This window comes from Equus przewalskii, chromosome 25 (genome assembly GCF_037783145.1).
Source record: "Equus przewalskii isolate Varuska chromosome 25, EquPr2, whole genome shotgun sequence".
NCBI classification, from domain to species: Eukaryota; Metazoa; Chordata; class Mammalia; order Perissodactyla; family Equidae; genus Equus; species Equus przewalskii.
Window position 1 is genome coordinate 5324508 of NC_091855.1, and position 12583 is coordinate 5337090.

General features: G+C 40.8%; 1 protein-coding gene across 3 annotated transcripts in view; it reads right to left on the minus strand.

The window, feature by feature from the left end:
• Nucleotides 1-501: 501 nt before the first annotated feature.
• Nucleotides 502-12583, minus strand: part of ARMH4 (armadillo like helical domain containing 4) — a 165996-nt gene continuing 153914 nt past the window's right edge. For all 3 annotated transcript variants that reach the window (XM_070594257.1, XM_070594258.1, XM_070594259.1), the window contains 2 exons: nt 7668-7802; nt 502-7422 (listed from right to left, as the gene is read on the minus strand). In XM_070594257.1, coding sequence (XP_070450358.1) covers nt 7354-7422; nt 7668-7802 — 204 coding nt within the window. In that variant the 3' untranslated portion in view covers nt 502-7353. The remainder of the gene's footprint in view (nt 7423-7667; nt 7803-12583) is intronic.

The following is a 12583-nucleotide window of genomic DNA, read 5'->3' on the forward strand; positions in this document are numbered from 1 at the left end:
ATGGTCCTCCCAGTGAAGATTCAAACTGTTCGCCAAGTGCTTACTCCATCCTATTTCAATCTAATAATATCGCGTGAACAAGAATTCACTTTCGTACCCCAAGAAAATATTTTTAGAATAAAGTTCACAGGGCTTTATCATGTGCTTTATTTAATTTCATATCCTAGTCTGTGCAAGAAATTTGGAGGAGTGTGGGCTAGTGGAGATGCTTGCAAAGGTCTTGGTCATATGGACCACCAGGTTTCATTAAGTGTTTTTACAGATACTTAAAATTTTTCTTAAAAGACGTAAAACTAAGGTAACAAAAACATTATTTACTGAGGCAAATCCTATTGCATCAGCTCGTACCCACTTTATTTGCAGACCCTTTGGAGCTAAGAGGGATGGAGAGAGGCTGGATGACGAGCGTCCGGTGGAGAAGATGGGAAGGGGGGGGGTGTGAAAAGCTGCGCTTACTCTTTTTAACAATGACAGAGAGAAGGGGACAATGGACACAACAGGCAACATCTGCTCATTTAATTTTAGCCAAGTGAAATCAAATACAGATAATATGTGTGCACTATAATAATAAATGACAAAAACATATTAATTAGATTCAAGAAAATTGAACTGAACGAGCCTTTAATCAGTTTAGGTCATGACAGTAAGTGTACTTTTGCCCAATACGTCTCACAATACTACATACTATCCACACTCATGGTTATTCAGTCTCACTGTCTAATTACGAAAGCTTCTAATTTTTGCTTTGGCGAGAAAGGCAGAGACAGGAAAGTATTCTCCGGTCCCTCAGGGCACAAGGGTATGACGTTTGCCCACAGGCGTTGTGTTTATGGAGAGTTTTCTTCTTTCTGTTCTATTTTCATTTAACATCATCTGGAAGCGGCTTGAGGTAACTGGGCATCGTGAACAATCAAATAACAGATAAATCTTAATGAGAACAAAACAGCTTCTTCATTCAAATACAACTTGAGGATTTTCACAAGCTCTTTTCCTTCTCTTTATTCCTTTTAAAACCATGAGAAATTGTAGCTACAGGGAGGTAACAAGATAGCATGTAAATTATAATCCTGATTTTGTGTAAAAATAAAAGTATGTATATATAACACATCATAACTCCACAGGAAAAAGATTAGAAAAATAGAAACCAAAATGTTAACCATGGTTATCTCCAGGTGTGGGACAGAAGCGATAACGTATTCCTCTTATGCTTTTCGGCATCTCCTCAATTCTACATTGTTGCCCTGAGCCCTCCAGAATCCGGCCTTGTGCTGTGATGGCAATTGTGGAAAGCTTGCTTTATCTTTCATATGCTAAGGAAGATAAACTTCTTGACAATTGTTCATGACAACTATCCAAAGGCCACAGAAGCCACTCAACCCTGGGACATGGGGCCCACATTGCTCACGAGTCTCCAGGCTGCACCTCAAACCCCAACATCATCCTCACAGGGACCAGCCTTGAGAGAAGCTCTTGAATTTGTGCTCAGAAAACAAGATACCAAGCTCTGGTTCTCATGTCAAAGAATTAAAAACTCTCACATGAGTCTTTACCAATCAAGAGAATCAACCAGATCCTAGCTAGTCAGTCACACCTAGGGCTCAGCCAAAGCCAGACTATAAGCACCTAAAGATATTTGGAGGGTTTTCCCAGATGTTTCATTGAAGTTCTATTAAATTCAAAGTTATATCTTTGGAAGCTGCTATCAAGACTTACAGAGAATGACCACATACTTGCACTCTGTAGAAAGTTAAAGCTGCCTATTCAGTTTTTGCAGAGCCCCTCCTTCCTGCCACACTCACTCCTGCAGCCTTGGTGCAGGCCACGATCATCTCTCGCCTCCACTGCTGCTCTTGCCCATTGCTGCAGGTTATTTTTCTAGGCTGGATATGCTGGGATAGCACAGGGTCAGTCCCTCCAGAGGACAACACACTGGACTCCATGATATCTCGAGGGCCTCAAAAGTGCCTCAAATCTGGTCAGCTTTAACCACCGTCTTTTCCCTCATCTCCCCATCTAACCAACCCCGAGTCCTACTGCTTCCCGGCCCTGAAGACCTCTGCAACCCGTCCTCCCTGCCACACTCACTCCTGCAGCCTTGGTCCAGGCCACAGTCATCTCTCACCCGCATTGCTGCACTTGCCCTTGACTGGCATCCTTGACCCTACTTTAATCTTGCCAGTCCAGTCTCCCATGAACTCAGCCCTGATCTTCTCAGCCTCATTCCCTTCCATGACTTCTAACTGCTCTCAAAATGAAGTCCTAATTCCTTGGCATGACCTAGCAGACCCTTCAGAATCAGCCTCCTATTTCACGCTGCATCTTCCCCCCATCCCCATCAACCCCCACCCCCCCCCCACCTCAGAGTACCCAGCACTCCAGCCACACTGAACTGCTGAACTGTCCATGATCTCTCACTGCCAGCTTCTGCACATGTGCTTCCCCTGGCTGGAACACACATCCCATTCTCCCCTTTACCTGACTAATGCTACTCATCCCTCTGGCCTCAGGTTTGATGCTACCAGCTCTGGAGAAACATCCCCAATCTCGGCAGGCTCGGATCCTCTTCTGGATCCCATCACGTCCCCATGATGAAACGGCTCATTTACTCCCTCCCTGTTAGTCCGTAAGCTCCTTCTGGTCATGGACCGTGTCTTGCTATCCGTCTTCCCCAGCTCTTAACACACTGCCCGACGCATAAAAGACATTCAGTAAATACCGATTCAGTAAGAAGTAATAATCTCACAGTGCTCCTGGTTTGCCAAAGAGACTCTCTAGCCATCTTCACTCCCCTTGACACAGACCTTTAGGATTTGATCGATTCAATTACTGAACCATTTCAGGTTTCGTCTCCTTTCCTTTATCTCTTACATAAAGAAGGAAATAAGGGAAACTAATCATTGGAGGTTTTGTATCAAAATTCCTTTTTGGGAGAGAAAGGGCTTGAATCATCTGGTATCCAAACATCTTTCTGATTTTGGAAGACTGTACTTGTACTTTCCTAGGTGTGTTTTGGTCTGCCTGCTCATAAAAAATCTGAAACTGCCCAAACTCGGTGGCTGTTCTGCAAGGCCTAAAATTGGAGAAGCATTTCAAATGCTACTGGTCCCATCCTTCATTTCACTGTGAATAAGGAAGAAAATATTGAGAAGCACAGAACACTAGTTAATAAAAATCCCAGTTTCCTGACCTGACACCAGGTTCAGTCTTTTGAGACGAGAGCAGACGAGCTGTCTACCTGAAAGATGATAAAATAATCCAAGTGAGCGCTCCCTTTGCCTTCCATTCTGCCTGCACTCTGTTTCCACACCTATGAACTTCAAGAAGAAAAAGAGGATTTCTCCCCCCGCAGTCAGTTCATCTGTTTCTACTCCTTCTCATCTCCTCCATCCTTATCCCACAATAGAAAACACCTCTCAGGCAAATCAGTCTTGAACTTCAAATCTGGAGAGTGCAATCTTAGAGTGAGAATTTATATTATACATCATTAATGATCATCACTTGTATTATTGTTCCCTGCTGCTTTTTGAGGAGGGAAAGTAGGATCTTTCCCTTACTATGGAAGATTTGAGATGGGTTTTTTCCCCCAATATTGTCTTTTTAAACAAATTAGAACAAGGGAGCATACGATTTGTTTCTCTGTGCTTTTGCTGCTGTTTCCTGGGGGAAATTTCCCCTTCCTTCCTGCCTTCTATCATATATTCACATAATAGAAATTTGGGCTAATAGGGAATGAGATATACCTATTACCCAAAATAGGATAACCCCAATACATTTACATAGCTAACAGTGGCTTATAAAATAAATGCTGATTGTTTTTATGCATGTAGAATTTAAGCAACAGAATTATGTTCCCAGCTATATTGACTACCAAGGTCGATAATTATTAGAGCAAATAATTAATGTCTCTCCTCAGACCATCCCCAGTTTATCAGTCTAACAGCTTCCTCCAAAAAAGGAGGTGAGTGTCTTCTGGGGGGTGCTAAATGTACAAGGAAGGGGCTTTTATTAAATGAACAATATTATTTGTCTTCAAATTATTTCTTATTCCTAGAAATCGATATTCAGTCCTTTGAACTCTACATAATTAGGAAAGAGATTTAACTGAGTTTCAGCTCATTTGAAGTAACCAGGCACCTTTCATTTCATCTCCTCATCAATCTTGGACCTCAATTCCCTCCCACCCATGTCCATTCTATGTAGAGCAGAGTAATTTTCTTTGATGGAAAGGACAGAGACAAATAGATTTGTGTAGTTTTACAGCCCTTCTTCTGCTAACGGTCTACCTCGCATTCTTCTCTTTGCTTGCCTTTATCATTTTTCCAAGCATCAGTCCATTCAGAATTTTCACTTCCTCTAGAACATTCTAATGTTTTGTGCCATTTTTACATCTGCCTTGTATTATGATTTTTCTTCCATCTTCTTCTACCCATATTTCTTCCCTTGTAACTATACCTTCATATATGCTAAAAAGCAAAGACTTTTTTCCTCAGTTCTAATCTTGCCTCTTCAGATTTACCTGTGGTCATAACAAAGCTTTTCTTGCCAAAAGGCTTTGCAGCTAAAACCCTGTGCCAAATAATATATCTTGTTCCCAAAAGCTGCTTTTCGGCAACTGTTAGGAACATTGATTATTCATAGCCACAAAATCAGGACGCCTGTGGAGGACTTGATGCTTCTCCCTTAAGCTGTGAATATGATTCCAAACAAGGGGTTTCATTTCTACTTCCACTTGAAGAAGCCATCTAGAGAAACATGGAGAGAAGCACTAGGCATTCAGAATGTTCTATATTCCTCTATATTATTTTCTGATATCTCTATAAGGTTTTGACTTTTAAGTCATAGCCTTTAAAAAAAATAACAAAATAAAGAACCATCTTTGATTGACTGTGCTGAAACTACTTTAAATATGTTCTAAAACTGTGCTTTAAAATTTTCTCCACAACCTTTTTGCCCTATGTAAGAGATACAGGTACTTTAAGAAAATGTTTCTGGAAGATTACATCTGAGGCAGTTTGTGAGTTGCAGCCAAGGCTAAGGCATTGCTAAGGGAATCTGTTTCCCTGGGATACTAATTAACTCCAAATATTGCATGTAAATTAAGCCAGCAGCTACTGAAAGAAGCAGCTTATGGGAGAGGAAAAACTAAAGAGGTTTAAAAGAAGAGCACTGTCTTCTTGAAAAGAGAAAAAGACATGAGGGACAGAAGAGGAACCCTTTCTCTCATGGCCATTAGTGTCACCCATGTGTCACTGAATGAAGTGGCCTATTGTGTGTTCTCTATTAACAGCTTGTTGAGAATACAAAGACAGCAAGGCCACATCACGCTCACCTCCTCCTACCCTCAGGAGTACTTACAGCAAGGGGCTGCTCTGAGAAAAGGAAGATGCACCTTATGCAAAATCAGGAAGTGTCTACTCGTGAAATTACAAATTACATATGAGTGTCATGGTTCTGAATTCTATTTTTAAAATCTGACCTTGAACTTACCTGTCAATTGCTAACTTCTATTTTGACTGTTCAGAGCTTTTCATTTCTCTTGATCAATTTCACACATTTCTTTACATTTCTTGGCCAAAAAAACCCTAAAATTATTTGATAAAAACATTCTTGTAAGCCAGCTATAATTCAAGCACGGATTCTAGAAAAGGTTCTCTTTTAATTCCCTAGCACTTAAATTTATGTGATTGTAAGGGAAATAGCTGAGGTGGGAGGGGAAAGAACTTGTGTGGAAATTAGAAAGATTATCACTCATTTAACAAAAAAACAGAAACTCACATGAAATGTTCCTTAGCCAAGTTGCTATTTCCTCAGAACCTTGGTTTTAAAGAAGGACTCTGAAATGTCAATGCCTCCAAAGTATGCGGAAAGGGCACTGACCTGAAGATAGGGGTATGTGGTTTTGAGTCCAATGGGTTCCAGTCCTGATTATTCCTGGGTATAACTCTGGATAATCATTTCACTTCTCTGCTTCAGTTCTGTCTCCAATCAAACGGGAGAATAAACACATACATCCCACCTCGCCCAGCACTCATGAGGAATAACTGCGGCTTGCCTTGAATAGAGTAGAGCAGGCTCTAATAAATGCGAACAAGTTCTCCATAGTCGAAAGCACTATGGACAGTGTTATTAGTAACCTTTATCCTTCCGTGGAAACAAGCCAAGTCTTCACCCAAACACTCAACTTACTGAAAGTCCCAAATACCCAGATTCAGAAGACAGGGCAAAGAATTACATTCCAAGGGGAATGAGAAATGATCTAACATAGTCCAACATCCCCAAAGTAGGATGCCATGAGAGAGGCTGGTTTTTCATAAGTTCCATCATGTGCCAGGATTCTGGCCACTGAGCCTGCTTCTACTACAGAATGACTGTTTTTCTAATAAAGCCAAATAAGGATCATTGGCAGCCCACTCATTCCATGGCCAAGACCACAGGTGTAGAAAAGCAATGCTCTGAACAATTCAGAATTATGGCCATGCAAGCACAGAGCCAAACGGCAGAGGTAAATGCTCTTGGAGCTTACCTAACCTCATTTTCTTCTTGATTTCTTCCTCATTTCTTCTTGACAAAGTCAAGTGTTAGACAAAAAGAACAGCTCTTACCGATAAACATGTAAGAATCTATCAATGGGTCTGTTGACTCACTCACAGTATTTAAGAAAGAAAGCTTATGTTAAGACTGACAGTCAATTAATATATTACTTCTGGTGCATTTTTTCCCTTGCCAAGAATGAGAATAAAACAGAGGGTGGAAAATAATAAAACTGGGAGAATCAAGCATGTAATGCAAGATACGTACAAAGCTACATATAATCCTAATGTGCCGACAGATCTTCTTGACAAAAAAGATTTCATTCTGAGCTGCTGCTGGTTTTGATGCAAATGCAGTGTGTACCACGGCCCACAAGCCTCTGGCTTCAATCAGGTGGCGTGCAGGCATCACAAGGTATTCTTAGTGGAGGTTTCCATTTTGGAGTCAAGCGTGCCTTGGCAGCAATAATTGTTATACTTAGTGCAGGAAATTTAAACTAAGGAAAAGACACAGTGGAAAAATACAAAACATTTCCTCTGCCTAACTGAGCAACTCCTACTCAACAACATGTGTGCTGCATATTGATGAGTTGTAGCCCATGGTTGTGGAAAATTGACTACAGAATAAAAACAAACACTGCATATTACATTTAGTTATAGAGCATGCCTTTTCTGCTCAGTACAAGAAAAATCTACTACCCAGCAGCTAATGGGACTGATGGCCTGACAGCCGCAAAGTGGCAGGATGCTGTTCTTCCTTTGACCCAAAATAAAAAATAAAATAATAACATCATTGAATATTCCAATTAAACTCCAGTCCAATTCAAAATTCATCTTCAGAGCTGTCAGCTAAGAGCATGACTCGATCTTGCATGCTGTTGAATTCTCTCTGCTGGAGAAAGAAAATAGAACAGCATTAAACTCTTGCTGCGGCAGAGCTGAGCTATAAGAAACAGGCCTCCCTTACAAGACACGCTAATAAACGGAGCCGAGGCAGCAGCTGCAGCAGCTAATCCAAACCACTGGGCACGTCAATACCATTCATGCATCATTAAGCCTCGTGTGCTTTATTAAGCAACTTAGAAAAGCAAAGAATGTTCTGAAACTGATTAGGTTTTACTGTTGTTGGTTCCATACCTTTCTTTTATGCCTTTTGAAGCCATTTCTCCTTCGGCGATTCATAACCTTAATGCTATAGAGCGCTCCCAAGATGAACAAGGCTCCAGCTATCCCAACGCCTACAGGCACCAGCATCCCAGACATGTAGCCAGCCTGCACAGAAAAGGAAACACGCATTAGAATGCTAAACAGACCACCACCCAGGGTTTCTCATTTCTGCTGGATGGCAGCAGGTTTTTAGACACACTGAATTCTCCTGTCTGCTTTGCTATAAAATAGCACCTAGAACACCATTACTTTTTAGGGAGAAGGCAACAGAGAGAGAGGTATGACTATTTTTGGATATTTTAAATACTTAGAAGAAGTATTGAAATAAATCAGCCAGACCTAGTGGCACCTCCAGCAACTTGCTTATGCACATTTGTCAACATCAGGTTTTGGTGACAGAAATATAATTTGATTAAAGACGGATGAAGTAAGCTTCTGAGAATGCCAGGACTATTTAGATGCTACAAATTGGAAATATCAGCCTGAGTTGAGGGCCAAGGGAGCTGAAGTACTCTCTGGAATATTGTGTTTCTTGGAGGGCAAAAGGAGAGCCTTGACATTGGTGGTCTTCTCTCATGATCACAGCTGCATAAGAAAGGAAAGAGGAACATGCCTGCAAGTGAGTAACAGGTGACAGCTTCTGGAAACAAGAGGGAAGAGATAGACCTGAAATGAAAGAGGAAGGATGCCAGATGTTGGAGCCCAGGCAGAAAAAGACAAAGACGAGGAAAGAGTGTGCACATAAAGTGGATGAATTAATTTATACAAAGTAATCATCTGCCCAGTGGACAAGACCAAAAGAGTCCAGAGGTATCAACTCATGTATGTCTCCAATGTCCCCAGGGTGTCACTATGGCTACCTGGGTCTGAGACAGCAGCGTGATCTCCACACATCCCTGGGCTTGTGCAAGTAGCTCGGGACCTACCCAAGCTGAGGGTCAGACCATCGCACTAAGGCTGCTCCCTGCATCTTGGCCAATGAGACATCTAAGGGCTAGAGGGGTAGGTACTGACTGGAACCCTTGATGGGGCAACATGACACTGGTGTGCCTTCCAAGAAGGCCTCTTCTAGAAGCCTATCAAGACAAAATATATACACAATTAAAAATTTTAAAAGCTGTAATATATACTTTAGACAGGTATTATTTTTTTGGTGGGGGGGGTGATGAGTCTGCTCATTTATTTGACTAATTCGAAAACTTCTAATACAGTACAAACTATTTCTTGTATCTTTCAGATGAGCCAAAAACAGAGGACAGAGAATAAGTTTTCCAAAAAGTGCTGAAATATGCAGGCAGTGATGCATTCCCAGCACTTCTAGAAGCAAATCAAAGGAACAGACAAGACCTTACAAAACTGCACCCTCTTCTTGCACACAGTTGGCTCACTCACTGGTTCTGCTTTCCAGAGCGTCGAGTTAGGGCAGAATATGGAAATTTTTCCATTAATTTGAGAACAATAGCATTGTTCATCAGCATACTAAGTGTCTTTCCCCAAGAAACAAAGCCCAGTCATTTTTCAACAAATTAATATGCTTTGCAGAAACCCAAACTTTTTCTCGAGTTCTCTCAGATCCATGTAAGCCTTATAAAAGTCTGTAATTTTCCATGTGGGAAATCGCTGGGCAACAGCAAAGTTTTAGTGCTCTCACCAGAACTGTGAACATCTTTTGTGAATTACCATCCCCAGTGCCTGGAAATACAAACACGTGTTGAAATATGATCAACTTTCAGCTCAGTAGATTAGACTTCACAGAGCTGGACATTCAAAGGATGGTTTTTGAGCTTTTGGAAGCTCAACTTGATAACATTTGTGTGGGTCTCCTCATGCGATGTAACTTAACCCTACACCAATAACATGAATATTACAAAATACATTACTCTTTCCATATTTCTTGTTTACACATTTAGACTTCTCTTTTCTAGAGCTTTAAATCATGTAGGCTTCACAAAAATTCAGTTGATAACTCTCTCTCTTCTCTCTTTTTTGTCCCCTATTGTATATGTGTGTGTTTATCTGTGTGTCTGTTTGTGTGGCATCTGCCTGTGCTTTGAAATTACATGTAAATTACAAGATAGGAAACAAACCAACCTTGCCTCCTCAAATGTAATTTAACCATTTCTCTTCCAAAACTAACTAAAAATAAGCTTTTCTTTTAGAATTGCCCCTTGTTTCCTGCAAACATAAAAGCAAGTACGATGCATGTACAGATTTTTTAAGTCATAAATTCTGCCTAGTACTTTTCTCTGTTCAGAATTATTGGATGTACATGTGCCTCCACGCTGAGAAGCACACAACCGCACCTGTCTATATTCCAACCGAGAATTTATAAACTTGAATCTAACCATGGGAAAATGTCCAATAAACCTAAAATGAAGAATATTCTATTTTTTTAAAAAGGTCTATATTCTTAAAAAATGTCAGTGTCAAGAAAGACAAAAGATGGCTATAAGAATGTTCCAAATTAAAGGAAACTAAAGAATCATGACAACTAAATGTGTTCTATGACCCTAGACTAGATCCCGTACTGGAGGAGAAAAACGCTTGTCTAAAAGGCATTTTGGGTCATTAGAGAACCAAAACATGCATGGAAGATTAGATAAAAGTACAGTATCGATGTCAAATGTACTCAACTGATAACCCTTCTACGGTTTGCTAAAAGAATATTCCCATTTGTAGGAAATACACACTGAAGTATTTGGGGTAAAAGCATCACGATATGTGCAACTCTCCCTCAAATGGCTCAGAAAAAAGGAGGCAGAGATGGGGAGACAGTGCCAGCAATGATAACACAAAAGGGGTAAAATATTAATAATAAGTGTATCTGGGGAAAAGGCATAAGGGTATTCCTTGTGCTATTCTTTTGGTTTTGTTTTGTTGGTGAGGAAGATTGGCCCCAAGCTAATATCTATTGCCAATCTTCCTCTATTTCGCATGTGGGATGCCACCAGAGCATGGCTTGATGAGCGGTGTGTAGGTCTGTGCCTGGGCTCTGAAACAGAAAACCCTGGGCCGCTGAAGCGGAGCACACAAACTTAACCACTGCGCAACCAGGCTGGCCCCCTGTGTTATTCTTATTCCTGTGTCTTTTGTGCATAGTTGAAATTATTTCCAAATAAAAAATTTACAAATTTTTAAATATAAGCAAAATATTACTAGATGTACCTGGTTTTTGTTTGTTTGTTTTACATTTATGAGAAAGATATTCCTTCTTAGGATAATGTATTTGTTCAGAAACACCTGTTTTCAAGAAAGCTATAAGAAAACCAAATGATACGTAAGTCTGCTGAATTAGGATGGTGCCCTTACAATTTCTATGCAACAGTGGTTCTCAAACTTGGGCATGCATCAGAATCACCTGCAAGACTTGTTAAAGCTCAAACTGTTGGGCTCCATTCCCAGCGTTTCCGACTCAGCAGGTCTGGGGTGGGCCCAAAACTGTGTATTTCTAACAAGTTCCCAGGTGATGCTGCTGCTGCTGCTGCTCGAGACTACACAGGAGAATCACTGAAGTATAGTCTAGGTCATCCGTTTTCTATATTATTTCCTAAATCTAGAAGAAACAGAATGATCTTGGTGACGTGACAACAATCTGGTCTTTATTACACAACTAAAATTGTTATGCATCTTCAGTTTTGAGAAGCAAAGTAGATGTTGAAAAGATCAGTTGGCAAGTTAGGATTTACCTAATAAACATCACTAACCTGGACATTTAACCAGGAAGATCTTGTGAGTATGGGGACTGTCCCTAAGTACCCATCTCCCTTTCTTCTAGAGCAACAGAACCTCCCACCTGGGCTGGGCACAGAATAATGACTCTTCTCCCTGCCTTCCAGGCATTTGGGCGTGGCCATGTGATAAGTGTCACTAAGGAGATGATATGTTAGCAGCACACAAAACTTCCAGGACATGCTCTTTAAGAGGGTAACAGAGCCTTGACCATGCCCCGCTCCCCACCCCACCCCCGTCCTTTAAGAATGACAGAGTACCTTTATCCTCCCTTTTAAGAGAGGAGAAATATCTTTAGCCTCCCCTTTTTCTCTTTCCTTCTGGCTTGAGTATGGACTTAGCTAAATTGGAAGTGCCATCCAGGACCATGAGGTGATCTTGGGAAGGAAGGTGTAGCATCAAACAGAAGGAGCCTGAGCCCCTGTCACAGTGCTGCTCCCCATTAACCCTTGACTGCCACCTCCAGACTCAAAAATGGGAGACAAACAAACTTTTATCTTGGTTAAGCCATGGTCATTGGCGTTGGCTGTCATTCATAGCTGATCTTAATCCTAACTAATAGAGAAAGACTACACAATAACTACAAAAGGAACAACTCAGAACTTTTCAGAACATCACCCTTTCTAGAGCCCAGCTAATTACCAGGGAAACCAATATCAGTACAACTAAATGAAGCCAAACTGAGAAAATGTCCTGGCTTGGCTGAAGAGCCAGGTAAATATGTAGTTCAGTTATCAGTTCTAAGGGATTCTGTGACTTTCATCAAAGAGGCAATGGCTTTGCTCTCAAATAGTTTCTGAAGATAATGACTAATAAGACTTTAAAGATGATAGCTAGCTCAGTAGATGAAGAGAAAGAGGGGAGAGAGAGAGGAAGATATACGTGTGTGTGTACACATATGAACACACATGTCAAATAAGGGTGTAATATGTCAAGGCTAGGGGAGTGGGGATAAGTCAACCACAGTTAGAGTCTCAACTATTTTTCTTCTGATATTTTTTAATGAAGACATAACTAAAAAAATACTAGACAAGAAAATGAAGAGAAGGCTGGGATCATTTCAAAATAATCCAGAAAACTAGGGACCATACAAAAAGATTATTTCTCTTGCTGAAAAGGAGCAGGGAGAAGGTATCAGAGCTTTGAGACAAGAAGGA